Source organism: Drosophila miranda, chromosome 2 (genome assembly GCF_003369915.1).
Source record: "Drosophila miranda strain MSH22 chromosome 2, D.miranda_PacBio2.1, whole genome shotgun sequence".
NCBI classification, from domain to species: domain Eukaryota; kingdom Metazoa; phylum Arthropoda; class Insecta; order Diptera; family Drosophilidae; genus Drosophila; species Drosophila miranda.
Window position 1 is genome coordinate 23,793,113 of NC_046675.1, and position 17,330 is coordinate 23,810,442.

The 17,330-nt window shown below is 43.2% G+C and overlaps 1 protein-coding gene across 24 annotated transcripts in view; it reads left to right on the top strand.

Moving 5' to 3' along the window:
- Window positions 1–13,768, top strand: part of LOC108154930 (TLD domain-containing protein 2) — a 94,604-nt gene extending 80,836 nt beyond the window's left edge. For 23 of the 24 annotated variants that reach the window (XM_017285417.2, XM_017285415.2, XM_017285403.2 and 20 more), the window contains 4 exons: window positions 11,377–11,498; window positions 11,660–11,819; window positions 11,893–12,062; window positions 12,134–13,768. In XM_017285417.2, coding sequence (XP_017140906.1) covers window positions 11,377–11,498; window positions 11,660–11,819; window positions 11,893–12,062; window positions 12,134–12,269 — 588 coding nt within the window. In that variant the 3' untranslated portion in view covers window positions 12,270–13,768. Of the gene's footprint in view, window positions 1–5,993; window positions 6,324–11,376; window positions 11,499–11,659; window positions 11,820–11,892; window positions 12,063–12,133 lie in introns of those variants that run through there. The other variant, XM_017285413.2, reaches the window with a different exon arrangement.
- The last annotated feature ends 3,562 nt before the right edge of the window (window positions 13,769–17,330 follow it).

Below are 17,330 nucleotides of genomic sequence, written 5' to 3' on the forward strand. Positions count from 1 at the left end.
GTGTGACCAGTGTTGCCCACTGTTTAGCATTTTGCCCGCCTCATTGCCAATTATTGAATGATTGGTAGCACTTTTGGTGCGTTTGCTTGGGAAGGCGTAAAAGCGTTCAATTCTATTGAATTTGTGAACGGTTGGGGACTGCACTTATTGTGCAATCGAAAATACATGATACCTTCTTGAAGGGTATACCAACGCCAACGTATTGCGCATGAGGTGCATGACTCTCTGTCATGTGTGACCAGTGTTGCCCACTGTTTAGCATTTTGCCCGCCTCATTGCCAATTATTGAATGATTGGTAGCACTTTTGGTGCGTTTGCTTGGGAAGGCGTAAAAGCGTTCAATTCTATTGAATTTGTGAACGGTTGGGGACTGCACTTATTGTGCAATCGAAAATACATGATACCTTCTTGAAGGGTATACCAACGCCAACGCATTGCGCATGAGGTGCATGACTCTCTGTCATGGCGCTGTCTGTCATGGCAGCGGCAGCAGCAGAGAAAAATAACCACAGAAAAGACAGCAGCAAAAACAGAAGGCGCTTCAGCCGGTGGGGCCGAAGCATTGCATACTCTTTCCATGTGGCAGCCACCGCAATAGAGTCCCTGTTGTAGTGGTTCCTACATTAAGAGATAAATCAAACAATAAGACAATTACAATTTTCTAGGTTTGAATCGATCAGCTGTTTAACCTGCATGCAACTTGGCCACACTGCTTTACGTTTGTCGAAATTTCTCGCAAAACCACAGAAACGTAGAATCTCTGCCTCATATTTGGGTGCTTTCAGTCTTCAACGTCCTCCGTTAATGCGAAAGTTCGTATATGCTACCAAAGGATTACTCAAAGAATGACTCGCCGCAGTGGCACAACACACACACACACACAAAACATTGTCATATACATGTCTAGCGAATGAATTTTTTTATTAAGGTACCATCGACAGTATATCGGAGGCAGCATTGGCATCAGTGAGGACAATGCAACGGGCGTAGACCGTGCTGCCGTTGCCAGTGGAAATCTTGATCACACTGTGGTCGTAGCGCAAAAGGGGGCAGTGCATCATTTCTGCGTAGAGTGTAAGATCGTCGCTCATCCAGATGGGAGTCGAGCTGGCGATTAGGAGCAGCTTGGCACTTCCATCTAAAATTGTCCTGGCGATGTTCGCGCGGTCGCATTGGTAATCGCCGTCCGACACCGACACAGCAACAAAGGCCATCTCTGAGCTGCTGAAACTATAGCCCTTTTAGATTCTGCACAATTTGTCCTAATCATTCGTACCTTTTTTTCCAACGAGCTGCAAACTTATTGATGGTTGTTACACCGAACACCTTGGCTTTCCTTTGGACTGATTTAATATTAAATTATGTTTTCCACAAAGTTTTTTACTAATTCGTAACCTTTTCTCTAAGCCTTATGGCATCTCTATGTGTGACATCAAAAGTTTGACAACATAATCATATCGATAACTCTCTGTCATGTGTGACCAGTGTTGCCCACTGTTTAGCATTTTGCCCGCCTCATTGCAAATTATTGAATGATTGGTAGCACTTTTGGTGCGTTTGCTTGGGAAGGCTTAAAAGCGTTCAATTCTATTGAATTTGTGAACGGTTGGGGACTGCACTTATTGTGCAATCGAAAATACATGATACCTTCTTGAAGGGTATACCAACGCCAACGCATTGCGCATGAGGTGCATGACTCTCTGTCATGTGTGACCAGTGTTGCCCACTGTTTAGCATTTTGCCCGCCTCATTGCCAATTATTGAATGATTGGTAGCACTTTTGGTGCGTTTGCTTGGGAAGGCGTAAAAGCGTTCAATTCTATTGAATTTGTGAACGGTTGGGGACTGCACTTATTGTGCAATCGAAAATACATGATACCTTCTTGAAGGGTATACCAACGCCAACGTATTGCGCATGAGGTGCATGACTCTCTGTCATGTGTGACCAGTGTTGCCCACTGTTTAGCATTTTGCCCGCCTCATTGCCAATTATTGAATGATTGGTAGCACTTTTGGTGCGTTTTTTTGGGAATTCGTGAAAAGCGTTCAACTCTATTTAATTTGTGAACGGTTGGGGACTGCACTTATTGTGCAATCGAAAATACATGATACCTTCTTGAAGGGTATACCAACGCCAACGCATTGCGCATGAGGTGCATGACTCTCTGTCATGTGTGACCAGTGTTGCCCACTGTTTAGCATTTAGCCCGCCTCATTGCCAATTATTGAATGATTGGTAGCACTTTTGGTGCGTTTGCTTGGGAAGGCGTAAAAGCGTTCAATTCTATTGAATTTGTGAACGGTTGGGGACTACACTTATTGTGCAATCGAAAATACATGATACCTTCTTGAAGGGTATACCAACGCCAACGTATTGCGCATGAGGTGCATGACTCTCTGTCATGTGTGACCAGTGTTGCCCACTGTTTAGCATTTTGCCCGCCTCATTGCCAATTATTGAATGATTGGTAGCACTTTTGGTGCGTTTTTTTGGGAATTCGTGAAAAGCGTTCAACTCTATTTAATTTGTGAACGGTTGGGGACTGCACTTATTGTGCAATCGAAAATACATGATACCTTCTTGAAGGGTATACCAACGCCAACGCATTGCGCATGAGGTGCATGACTCTCTGTCATGTGTGACCAGTGTTGCCCACTGTTTAGCATTTTGCCCGCCTCATTGCCAATTATTGAATGATTGGTAGCACTTTTGGTGCGTTTGCTTGGGAAGGCGTAAAAGCGTTCAATTCTATTGAATTTGTGAACGGTTGGGGACTGCACTTATTGTGCAATCGAAAATACATGATACCTTCTTGAAGGGTATACCAACGCCAACGTATTGCGCATGAGGTGCATGACTCTCTGTCATGTGTGACCAGTGTTGCCCACTGTTTAGCATTTTGCCCGCCTCATTGCCAATTATTGAATGATTGGTAGCACTTTTGGTGCGTTTTTTTGGGAATTCGTGAAAAGCGTTCAATTCTATTTAATTTGTGAACGGTTGGGGACTGCACTTATTGTGCAATCGAAAATACATGATACCTTTTTGAAGGGTATACCAACGCCAACGCATTGCGCATGAGGTGCATGACTCTCTGTCATGTGTGACCAGTGTTGCCCACTGTTTAGCATTTTGCCCGCCTCATTGCCAATTATTGAATGATTGGTAGCACTTTTGGTGCGTTTTTTTTTTTGGAATTCGTGAAAAGCGTTCAATTCTATTTAATTTGTGAACGGTTGGGGACTGCACTTATTGGGCAATCGAAAATACATGATACCTTCTTGAAGGGTATACCAACGCCAACGTATTGCGAATGAGGTGCATGACTCTCTGTCATGTGTGACCAGTGTTGCCCACTGTTTAGCATTTTGCCCGCCTCATTGCCAATTATTGAATGGTTGGTAGCACTTTTGGTGCGTTTGCTTGGGAAGGCGTAAAAGCGTTCAATTCTATTGAATTTGTGAACGGTTGGGGACTGCACTTATTGTGCAATCGAAAATACATGATACCTTCTTGAAGGGTATACCAACGCCAACGTATTGCGCATGAGGTGCATGACTCTCTGTCATGTGTGACCAGTGTTGCCCACTGTTTAGCATTTTGCCCGCCTCATTGCCAATTATTGAATGATTGGTAGCACTTTTGGTGCGTTTTTTTTTTTGGAATTCGTGAAAAGCGTTCAATTCTATTTAATTTGTGAACGGTTGGGGACTGCACTTATTGGGCAATCGAAAATACATGATACCTTCTTGAAGGGTATACCAACGCATTGCGCATTGCGCATGAGGTGCTTTAGAGGATGGACCCTAGATAAGAAGAGTCTTCAAAGAACGCCTGTTTGGAAGACTGATGATATGCTCTGTGTGTTCTTCTTTGCTTTGGCTTCACGCCTTTTCCCATTCCCAAGTACCAAGCCCTCTTTCTGGTATCTTTTCGCATGGAAAGAGTCGCTAAAGTAATGCTTAACCCGCATACAATGGAGCAAAAATGGTTTCCCATTCTTTGCCTGACTTTTGTTGCTCTCTGGTCTGTTGTCTCTTTCGCAGTCAGTCCCGGGGGGCGAGCTATCGAGTTACAAAAAAAGTTGCAGGTTTTAAGACTCGTTTTTGCGGGGTAAGCGGTTTTATAGCTTGCCGGTTCTTTGATTCTCCTTTGCTTCCTCTTTGGACCTTCTTTCGCCACTTCCCTGCTTCTTCTTTGCCTGTTAATACCTCATATTCGTGGAGAACTAAGCAATTTTCTAGAACTTCTTGAGTGCCCTTTTTGGCGCCCACAAAAAGATGTGACATCCACAATTAGCACATTCGGTAGAGCTGTTAATTAAGATCTAAACCACCTATTTACCCAAAATCATCGAAATCGGATAAGTTTTTCAACCGGAATAAGCTATCTAGCGGGGTATCCCACAGTCGGAATATCTTTTACAGATTTTTTACTTTTTGCCCCCTTTTTCCGTGTGTTTTTCGTGTTTGCTCTTTGCATCGCTTCGGGGCCGGTTGTTTCGTTTTGACTTTCTGCTGTTTACTTTTAAACTTTTTGCGTCCGGACCAGACCTCCGACTCGACTTCGCTTGAGCCGCGTTCGGGAACCAGTTGACGCAGAACCGTTGCGGAACATGTTTGCCGCCGCCGTGCCACAAGCCACAAACAAAGTACGCGGCTCCCACTCGAGTGCAGCTCCAAAATAGTGTGTCTATCAATAGAGATATGTACATAGACTCGCCTTATTATTCCATCAAGGACAGTTGCCTCACCTTCGCAAGTTTCGATGGCCCCGTTTTGAATTTAATGCAAATCTCTCGATCAAAACCGAGAATCTCCTGCCTGCCAGTCCAGTTATTAAGTGCTCTAAATTAATTACTAATTGATAAAAAAGGCGCCTCGCTTTCTTTGGTATCTTATCGGAAGTTCGGTGAGAAGAAAAACAAATGCCGAATCTTGTTTCTATTCTCAAATTGAAATGGCACTGGTTTTAATCGTGACGGTCTTAGTTGGGAGGGGGAATCACTCCTGAGATTTATGCATTTTCCTCTTGTCTTATAATCCTACAAATCAAGACCCTAACGACACACAGTTTATTATTTTACGACTTAAAGATGTCGTAAAATATGTATTTATTGGTTGCCAAATGGCCGCCATATAGAACTTAAACGATTTTCGCTACCTTATCTTCCATTTGAATATACGTATAATTTGGAGAGGTCTGAGAGTGCTTTCAAAGAATATGTGAATTGTTTAGGGTCTCTGTGGTGGTGTTCTATCTATATTCTGGCTAATATCTGGGAAAGATCTTTAGCTGTACGTCCTACAAAAATCATTTGTTCGAATACAAATTTAAAATAATGTTGATGGCTTTTTAATATATATTTTGTTCTACAATTCTCCATAAAATATTATATAATTTTCAAATATTTATTTCTCTCTGTTTTGGCTCGATAAATGTGTTAGATAAATCGATAAATAAATTGATAAAACGATACATCAATATAACACTGAAACAGCGGTTTTAACAATTTTCCACACAAATAAATATACATTTCATAGGTCTATCTACCACTTTGAGCCCTTATTTATACCCCCCAATAAATTTGGTGAGCATTTTGACACACTTCCTATATAATTTATCGGCTGGATATTACCGCGATCTATCTGTGCAGGTAATGACATATAGAAACTTACAATGGGAGTGCATTTTAGCGGGGAGAGAGAGTGCCAAGAGAACGGGAATGGGAATTCTACACGAGCTATTTGTCACTTTGTCCAGATTTATTATTACCATATTTTATTTCACAAAGAGGCCAGAGCCACTCCTCCTCTTGGCTTTGCTCTTCTCTTCATTGTCTCTCTCTTCCGCTCTTTTTCTCTGTGCAAACTCTCAACCGAGAGAGCAGCGAGTGGAAGCGACTCTCGAGTCACGTTTTGAGTATATTTTCGAGAGTGGAACGGGCCAGTAAAAGCGTCTGAAGTGATTCAGCATTCATTTGGTTTTTAAACGTGAAACGTGAAGCGCGAAACGCGAAACGAGTTACTCCAGAGCGGATCGACAACGGTAGAGATCTCAGCCTCCCACTCGAGATATCCCAGATTTGCGTAGAAGAAAAGTTCAATAGACGATAAGAAGAGGATCCAGAACTGTGTCGAGCACGTGCCTCGAGTGGCAGATAAACGCGTACTCGTATATGTGTGAACCACTAGGATTCTGTGAAATATTCAGTTTTGATTGAAAGTGACAACAATCTCGAACAATCCCAGTCGCGGTAGCCGAAAACTACACGAAAATGTGCGAATTGATGGTCCCCGTCAATCATGGTCTCCGCCGTGAGGTAAACTATGGCTTAACACATGACTCACGTGATTTCCCAGCTGTTTTTTTTTCTCAATAAATATACTATGGTTGAAGCACAACTATTAACACACACTCGAACTCCGAATCGTGCTTAAAACATGCATATATTCGCATATGATATGACACTCGTACGATATCCCAGCCAGATACCAAACCAACCAGATTTCAGAGCCCACTAAACAGATTCCCCCCCGAGATCCCAGACCGCCCAGACCTCCCAGACCAGACCAGACAAACAACTGTCATTGACGTTTGACTTTGGGTTTCAGATTGGACTCCGAATCCAACTCCGATTTCGAATCTGATTCAGTTTCAGTTTCTGATCTGATCTGATCTGGGGCTGTGGTGGAGTGCGTTGGATTCTCGCTGATTGTTTGCTGTTTACTTTTGTCCACTGATGAAATTGCGTTTTGTTTTTTAATTGCACCCCGCCCCGCCTACACCTCCCTCGAGTGGTTCGGTCACGCCTCAATTCTGGCTAGAATCTGCGCAATATATTTACACACAGATACAGATATATATATTCGTATAATTTGGAATGTCTGAATGGTTTTCCAATGTTTTTCGAGTGACCTATTTCACTCTCTCTCTCTCTCTCTCTCCGTCTGACGACCTTCTATGGAGCTTTACCCAGTACCGAGCACGAATCATACAATATGTGACTCTTTATCATTGCTTTTGTATCTGGCTAATTGCAACCGAGGCCACACGTTGCATGACTCTCATTTGTGCAACTCTGTGGCTCGTTCATAATTAATTTATGATGCCCAGTGCCGCTCCGTACAATGGCACTTTGAATGCTACCAAAATCGAAAGTCAAAGTCAAAACATTACCAATTCAAGGGTTCTTCAACTCGAGTGCCGCCTGGCCAATCAATCAATCATTTTGTTGGATCTTAGCGCTAATCAAACCCCCAACTGCGATGCGCACTCCCTGGCAAATTTCTACTGTAGTATTTGTGGGTTATATTAGGGATGTGCTTTGTTTTTGGTCTGTTTTGAAGACTTGCTAATGGCCAAATCACGTACAAAAAAAATGACAAATAGTTCCCAAATAAATTATTGCAGAGGCCATATGGTGGGGGCATTAGTTTTTATTTAATCAAGAAACCTGCTTCTCTGCCTTTTCTTTGATTAGCACTTGGATAATCCCATATCCATATCCATAATGTATGCAAAACTGATCCGAATCACAGTTTATTTTAGCCATTACTGCCCTCAACAGACGGGGACAGGGATCGCAATGAATGACATTACCGATGATAATCATTGACGTCACATGGCGAAATATTCACACGCTGTCAATGCCAGAATAAAATACCCAATCGAATTAATCAGAGAACGAAGCGAATTTCACCAAAACCTGAGGCACAAATGTGGGAAGGAGCGGCCTCTCCTGATAGCTGAGATTGCGGATAAGATTCGAATGAAATTGAAAGTTTTTGAATGACACAAATAGCCAATGAGGAATGAAGATAATGTGAGGGGTTCAGTCTAGTGTTAGAGCCCCAATCAACACGTTCATCATGGGATTACACGGAAAACTGCGACCGCATTGTCTCCATCGGGTTTTTAGGGTGAGAGGGGAACTGGGGCAAATGGGGGAAATGGGATTTGTTGGTTGTTTTGTTGTTGGTTTTGTTGGTCAAAAAGTAAGCCACGATTCAGAAGTTCATTCCATGTCAGAATATGGTTCGGTCGGGCTCCCAAATTTCGTCAGTCAGTATTTTATTCCCTTTCGTTGAGAACAGTCCTCGAAAATACATTACAAATTTTGTTTCAGTTTAGTTTTTGTATTTCATTTCACTTTCTGAATTACATCAAGAATCATCGAAATCTAAAACTATTTGAAAAGTACAAAATTTCTTGTATGAAAAAAAAACACTCGCTGTCGCGGTGCGCTTTCTTGGACTCACTCTACGACTGTCCTTGCAACTGACTCACTCTGCGGCATGAAGAGCCACCAGATAAATCTCTCGAAGCTGGCCATCCGAACGGCGAACGCCTCGAAGACCAGCACTGGCCTCGTGGCCACCATGCAGGGCATGTGCAACGCCAGCACCCACAGCCACCTCGGCCTCGGGGCACCCAAGCAGATGCGCATTGACGTCCTCGACCGCAACCGCGCGAAGCCCACGCTCACGTTCCGGCAGCTGAAGTACGAGGTCAAGACCACGGGGACAATGACAGGGACGCTGTTCTGCGGCGGCAACAAGATCTTCTCGTCCACGAATGTCCTGATCGTGAACCTGCCCCGCCAGCCGAGCAGCCAGAACTGCTGCTTGGTCGCCAAGCGCTCCATGGCCACGGCGGCCGGCCTGCTGAAGCAGAAACAGCCGCCTCTGCCGCCCCAGGCCAGGATGAGGACGCCCGGCCTGTCGGCCGCCCAGCAGCAGCAGAACTACGCCCCAACGCTGACCCCCACCCAGGGCCGGAGCCGGACGCTGGCCCAGGATATCAGCAAGTCCATTTCGGCTGATCTGATGCCCATTGACGAGCAGATTCGAACGCGGATCTGCGTCGTTCGTCGGCCAAACCAGGAGAAAGACCTGCTGCTTGGCTGGAAGCGACCAGGCTCCTTGGCCCGTCAGACCCTTCAGACCACTAAGATGGCCCGCCAAGAGGATGCGGATGCGGACGAGGAGCTGCTGGTGAGGCAGGCGAAGACGCCTCGTCGCAAAATCAGCTTCCCGAAGCCGATGGAGCGACCCCGGGCTCCGAGGAACAAATCGGTGTCGAAATCCCCGAGATCCACGGAGACCCAGCAGGCCTCCAGCAACGAAGGCAGCCAAATCGGCAAAAGCACCAACAGCAGCAGCGACTTGAAGAACCGCAAGGCCATTGCCATGCAGCGCTACGTGTTCACATCGACGCGTCGCAACTCCAGGGCCTTGCAACACGACGAGCGCATGCGGGTGACCGACTCCAAGCCGCCTGCCTCCTACCCGTTGGACGACTTCGAACTGATGGACGTGGCCTTGGCCAAGACTGCCCAGCGGACCCCTGCCCCTGCCCCTGATCCGGCTCCTACTGCCGCTGCCGCTGCCGCTCCTCAACCCATGGACAAGAGGCGGGTGAGCCCCAACCTGGTGTCGTACCAGCGATACAAACAGCCCAAGGCGGAGCGCGACTTTGTAAAGAAGAATGTCTTTGGGAGCATGGAGCCGCCTGTGTGGAAGCAGGAGTCCGTGGCGGCCGACTCCGGGAAGAAGCAGCCTCCTGTCGCGGCAGTCGCCGAAGGCGAAGATTACTGGACGAAAGAGTCTAGAGATTCCTTCGACTGGATGGACATGAAGCAGCCGTATGTCCAGTCGGAGGCAGATCGCGAGGCCGCCCACCGGAACATGATTAAGGGCACCGCGAGGCCAGATCCCATTGCTATGTCGAAGCGTCTCGATGACATCTACTATCCTTTCCAGCAATTAGGGCGCCAACCCCAGCCCACCGCCGACACTGCCGGCGGGCAGGTGAACACTGTTTCAGCCGGATCCCCCAGCTTCGTACCGCCCCAGCCCCGTCCGGCCATTCGTCGCCTTCGAAGCTCTGACCGCGCCAACAGCACATACTCGGCGGCCGTAACGTCCAAGCCAAGCCAGGACAAAATGTGGCGGAGCCGGACGCAAGAAAGGAACCGCCAGTTGAGGGCGTCCTCTAGCGTGGCCCGCTTGAGGACCCCCGAGCTGCCGCGCCAGTCCAGGAGCAGGAGTCAGTTCCACCAAAACACCTACGCCCAAAAGCCACCGCACAAGTCCGACCACACTGAGATGAAACGAGTCCCGGACAAGAGCGACAACGACAAGAACAAAGACTCCGATTGGGAGATCTTATTGCCTGAGAAGTACGTACAGAAGTCGGCATACCATCGCCTCGGTGAGCTCGTTTCAGAGTTCCACCACAACCGTGCCAAGAAGTGGTAGAGACGAGGCACCCACCGTCCTCCTACCAGAGCCAGTAGCAGTCCCAGAAGCAGTAACAGTGCTCGTGCCAGTCGCACTTGCAACAGAGCGCTTCACAGAGCCGCCACAGTCCTCCGGCTCGAGGCAGCAGAATGACGATGCCACCAGAAAAGGCATCCCCCACACAATCGTAGCAGTCATCGTTCCACAACACTCACTAGTCCCCAAAATTATGCAAGGATGCAGGGGCTTCCCTGCATTCTCGTAGTTAGAGAACACCCTCGAAGAGGGTGCATCCAAATTTTCGGTTTCTACAAATCAAATTCTGATCAGCAAAACTCTTTCGAAGAAGCCCTGTAACAGTAGTCCCTCTATCGAGCTACATGTATCACTAGTATCTGTTTCTCTGGTGTAACAGTAGGACTAAATATATATAAGACATCTGTTCTTCAGCGATTTCAGAGAAGTGTGTTTCCCCAGAGTGGCCAGGGTTCCCACAGCGACAGTCACTAAGCGAAGCTGTACTTTTAGCATTGTTGGGCTTGGGATCATTGAATATTTGACATATATCACTAGGGAAGTTGGATCTGGGTCGACTCTCATTGAATGGGACATCTTTTCGTTAATCTGTGGGACCTGCAGTTCTTTAACGACCCCTCAATGGCTGGGCCTCGACTCCTCCGTTGCACCGTTGCCGATTCTCACTACTGCATTCTTCTGCATTAAGCATTGTATTATAGACATCTTTCAGCCTCTCTAAGTGTACATTTTTCGTGTAATTTTTGTTCACTCAGCTAGTGCCGATGCCGATGCCAAGCGAGCGATTTTCATTTGTAGTTGATTTTCAAACCAAAAACCCCACAACCACTGACACTATACCCCCAACACACAACATACAGTACGCACTGCATACAGTGAACACTTTTAATCACACTCCCACACAAAGAAACGAATCGAAACGCAATGAAACCCCTCCCCAAAATAACAAAAGAAACTCTATTTTTGGATATGTATTTTGATATTGATTTGTGATTGATATATCTATCAATTAGCTTTTGTTTTATGGTTTATTTTGGATTCCTGAAGCATCTTTATTAATCCTGAACTCTTCTCCATCATCCATCGTTCCTCCAGGTGCTGTCCATGAGCACAGATGAATATCGCAAGACCTCACTGTTTGCGACTGGTTCCTTCGACCTGGACTTCCCCATTCCCGATCTGATTGGCAAGACAGAGATCCTCACAGAGGAGCATCGGTAAGTGGTCGATTAGAGGAGAGCATACACTGCCATATTTCAAGTCGAATAAATGTAAAAAGTCTTCAACTGCTGCGCTCCCCCTTTGAATGGAATACTGCTTGATCTTTTGGTTGGCTTGGAGTGAACCCTATACTTATGTGTTGTACCTTTTCTTGCAGCGAGAAGCTCTGCTCTCATCTGCCAGCTCGTGCGGAGGGATACTCCTGGTCTTTGATCTTCAGCACATCGCAACATGGTTTCGCCCTGAACTCCCTGTACCGCAAGATGGCGCGCCTGGAGAGTCCAGTTTTAATTGTCATCGAGGACACAGATAATAATGTAAGCCATTGCTCAACTAAATCTTATATGAAAAGGAATACTAATCTCTATTTTTTTTTGTTAATTTCTGAAGGTATTTGGTGCCCTGACCTCCTGCTCGCTGCATGTGTCGGATCATTTCTATGGCACCGGCGAGTCCCTGCTCTACAAGTTCAATCCCAGCTTCAAGGTATTCCATTGGACTGGCGAGAACATGTACTTCATCAAGGGCAACATGGAGAGCCTGTCAATTGGCGCCGGAGAGTAAGTACCCACCCTGCATTACCATACCATTCGATGTGCTAACGTCCCATCCTATCCCTTCTTCGTTTCAGTGGTCGCTTTGGCCTGTGGCTTGATGGAGATCTCAATCAGGGACGATCACAGAGTTGCAGCACATACGGCAATGAGCCTCTGGCGCCACAAGAAGACTTTGTTATCAAAACACTCGAATGCTGGGCATTTGTTTAAGTGAATTTCTGTTGAGAGCAACAACCAACAAACACACAACACATACACACACACACACACATAACACACAACACATACACACATATTTATGGCGCCATCCGCCTACCTACCTATTTAATTAATTATATGTACTAAAAAAAAAACGATAAACGATAAAAAAACAACAAACAACCTGAGAATGATGTCAAAAGCTAGTGTGCGTCTAAGCAAACCCTAAGGAAAGTCCACACAGCCTCCCCTAAAACACCCAAGAAAAAAAAACAAAAACCCCAATCCAAAAACACTCTAGAAATCGTCATTCTGTGAGCTTGAGCGGAAAGCGTTTTTCGTTGAGGAGCTAGGTCTATGCGTTTGAACGTATTAATTATTTAGTTTTTATATTGTATACCTATTATTAAACGAGAAGCAACTAAATTATGTGTTAGATTTAAACAAGGCATGAGAAAACCTAAAAACCCAAACCCCCATGAAGGCATAACAGCAAGCGACACGCAGCAGCAAAATTAGACAAAATAAAGCAAAGTAAAATGAAATTAAATGAAATGAAAAACAATTGAAAATCACATCTACGCCCCCACAATCATTCATACACACACCCCCCCACACACACACACACAAACACATACACACACACACCCAGATACATTTAAGTTAAGTTCTAATTATGGAAAAATGAGTAACATTAAAAATTGTGAGAGGAAATGCCACAGGCCACACGATACCAGAAGGTCGTGTCGTGTTTCCTCGTATTGATTTCATTTTGAATTTAACTTTTTAATTCGTTTCGAGAACATTTTGTGCAAAAGAAGAAAAGAGTAGGAAGGAAGAGAACGAGAACGAGAGAAATAAAAAAGAATGTCGATATAATTTTTAGTGCAAAATGATGGTTGCAAGTGAAAAAAAGATAATAGAAGAGAAAAGGAAGAGGATAACTTTTAAATGATTTGACTTTTATAATAAATGTAGAGGAAGGAAGACAAGGAGCAGCAACTGAATGCAGAGCGAAAGAGTTTTATTTTTTAGTTTTATCCGATATACTATATATATTTAATTATTTTTATGTTTTAATGCTAATGATGTTGACTTTATGCAATATATACTAAAAACAAACAAACAGAAACAACACCAGAATGAAATACACAATATTATACAACAAAAAAACCAAAAAACATGGCCAAAACCGAGTAATTTTTAATTACGAGTAATTCTTGTCATCTTGTCAGGGTCCTGTCCACCCCCCATCTCCCATCCTCAAAGATGTGCTATATCTTTTGTAAAGAGAGGCGTGCCACGCGTTGATTTTAAGCAGGATTTGTAGTTGTAAGTTTTTCTCCTCCCGCCCCCACAGGACATCGCAGAAGATCCTCCGACTCGTAGGATTGCGTTTGCCGCCGTGTGGAAATGGAATGGAAATGGTTTTTTGATGAAACAACAAAACAAACTTAAATGGCTTTATATCCCTTTTGAGATACAATTTCAGTATAATTAACGAAACAAAACAAAAAAGGAAAAAAGAATGAATATATGTATATGTATACACATCTGATAAAATATACTATATACTCGTATGTATATGTGTATCTAAATGTACAATGGTAGAAGCGAGTCTAGAATAAATGTAAGTGTAATTTTTGTAGTGTATTTGCCGGTCCCCACACACCCCCTATACCTATTCCCCTTACACCCCCCAATCGATGTGTTTTGTAAATGTTGCCCCGAACAAGAAAAATCTGAAAAAAAGAAACATATTCTAAATATTCGAACACACGAAACGCTGCAAACACACATATTTGAGAGAAACAAAAAAAACGAAACAAAATTGCTGATATTTTACACTGAACAGAGTTCGAAAAAGAAGAATGTAAGAGATACGAGTCTAGAAAGAATATTTCATTTCATTAGAGTTGAAGTTTTTACTCACGAAACAACGCACACAACAATGAGATGGAGAAACATTTGAGAACCTAGTTAGTAGCTGTGCTGTATAGATAATCCCAGCAGAGAATCCTCTCCTCTTTAGCATGCAAACAATTTAGAGAAATTTAGCTGAAACTTTTTGCACGCACCGCCCCCCCCTGCTCCCAAGAACCCCCAGACAGGAGACATACTCGTAGTATACAGTACGATATGATATGATATATGTATGGTGAAACGAACTATGGAGACTCACGCCAAAGAAGATGTTTTTAGATGTTATATACTACTCGTATTTAAACGATCTTGACAGATGGACAATTTTTGTGTAACCTAACCGCAGATACGATAAACGTATGCTCTATCTATACGAGATATGATATATCCTCCTCAGCACGCATGAGAAACCTGAAACCCCAATGATGATGATGATGACGAAAATCCTGTTGTATTGTGTAAACGGAAGACTTTCTTTTTAGGACTACATATAGAGGAAATTGGAAATGCTTGTTTACAGAGCGTGACAAAATTATAATGATAGTCCCATTAAAAAAACTGAAAGTATCAGAATCGTTAGCTTAAAACTCACTCCGACTATGCGCGAACTTCATTCGAGAAACACACAACAAAAATCTTGAGACCAAAATGCGTTTACTAACAGATATACTCGTATAAACTACAGATCCCCCACAAAAGGAAGAGAGAAGCCGGCCTACCTATCATTAAATATTACTAGTAAATGTATACCGATTAGTTCGTTGACCAAAAGTCAATTACCAATTATATTGTATGTCTCTCACACACAACACACACACACCACACAGAACAAAGGCAGAAGCAGACAGAATAGGGGATTACATAACTGAGAAATTTGCATATTAACATATATAGGAGATTATTCATTTCGGTAGCCTATGGAGAACTATGTTGTTGAATTCGTAGATATTTTTGTTGTGCGTTGAAAATGAAACATAAACCAAAAGCAAAGCGTAAGATGAAAATATTTTTAAATTGTAACTTCTGTCAATTAAATTGTAGACTGGTGCATGTACCAAAAGAAAATGAAAATGAAAACTGTAAAACCAAAAAGAATTTGTTAACATCATCGATGGATGATGGTCCAAGATGGACGGATGGATGGATGGATGGATGATAGGTTCTGTTCTGTCCCATTGGAGTTTTTTGTTGTGCGTTCCAATAAAGTGCTTAGTATTTGTGTAATATACTACATATATATCATAGCTAATTAGTGCGGCATTATCCCAGCCTAGTGCGGGTACTTTTCCCACTCAGTGTCCAGTGCTTTGCCCCCCAACCAGTGTTGAGTAGTTTGCAAAATAAAAGAGTTTCTAGTTGTTGCGCACCGAACACAAAATTATTGCAAAATGTAATTCGCACAATTCGATGAGGCAGATTATTCAGGATATATAGCGATGCCAGAGAGATATACATACTACCTACATATAAACAGATACAAATATATATATATTTTGGGAGCATTTGATTCCATTTGCAATTGTTAGTCGGCTTGGCTGAAAAGGAGCTGAAGGAAGGGACCTCCCATATTGATCTACCCCCAGTTGCAGTATTCATTTTCAGCTTTATCGAATACAGAATACAGAATAAAGAGCCGAACCGAACCGAACCGAAATTGTATAAAAATCCACTTAGAACAGAGCACAACTCAGAGTCAACGCCATGACGAACGGTACATAAAATATAGCTATAGAAGGATTTGACAAGCAAAGAAGGGGCTATACACGATTTAAGATGAAGATACAAACAGATGAGATGGTAGTGGTGTTTATTTTTCTACCAACAGATTTGCAGGCAATGAAAATAGATGGAGTACTTACAGAGCAGAGCAGACAAGAGCAGAAAAGAGAAGCATCAGCAATTAGTAGATCAGTCAGTCGTCAGCCGTGTGTGTATATACGAGATACATATATATAGTATATCTACCTACATACAATATATATATATTTTTGGAAAGCAAATCAAGTATCTAGATGAATTTTGGCCACGGCCAAGTACTAAGCATATTCGCAGAAACGATATTAATTGATGTAAATGTTGAAAACAAAAAATGTGCTTTGGTTGTTTGTTTTTCGAATGGCATATGGTACATTCGTCGTTGTTCTTCGGTTATTCTAAATATTATATAGACAACAAACAGATCAGATCAAATCATGTGTGCAACTTGTATCGTATTTAAATAATATGGCCATTCTAGCGAAAACAAAAAATGAAACACACACAAACGCATGATGTGCAGAGCGTCAAGAGAATATATATAAATATATATACTATACATATATGTAAATGTAAAGTCATTACGAAAATGAACAACTTTTTCTGAAAAATAAAGTGTATATTCAAATATCAACATAAGTGGTATATTTTGTATGCTTTGGGAGAGTATTTATCGCTTGAGAGCTCGATATTATTTCTATATTATGTTTATGAGGCAGAAGCCAGATAAGCAAAGGACCTACTTTCCTACAGTCGGGGCACGCTACCCGATATTAGCTATTACATCTATAATTTATAGCCAGAGGCGCAGCTTAACGAAATTCCCTATTATTCTTGATCAGGGATTATCTTACGCTTGGTGATTACCATGCATAAATTCATCGTTCATGATCAGCAGAAAAGGAGACTAAAAATATAACGTTACCTTTTCTTGTTACGTGATTTATAGCTGTTGTTCAAGAACAAGCATCACTTAAGTAACAGGTAGGTATCACAGGCGTTCACCAGAACTCAAAAACATGATACCTGATCAGTGGTCATGACTCCATTGCCATGCTGTGCCACTCTCTCTTTTCTCGCCCTTTCTTTTACCAGAATCTAAGCTGCTGGTATCCCCTATCGCTCTCTCGACTTTTCCCTTTTGTTCTAAGCTTCACTTTCATTCAGACCGTCTGCCTTTGCAATTATTATTGATCTAGCTCTGGAGCGTCTTGACATAGTCTTCGATTAACTGTTCACCTGACTTTGTCCTGGCTCGGCTTAATCCTTAAACCGACTCCTGGGAACCCAGTCTTAAAGCTCTACCTATGTACATATCTCGAACGTTTCGCTTTTTAAACTTTTTTTAAGTAATCATAGAATCATTATACACAGAAAAAAACTTAGAGACACGTG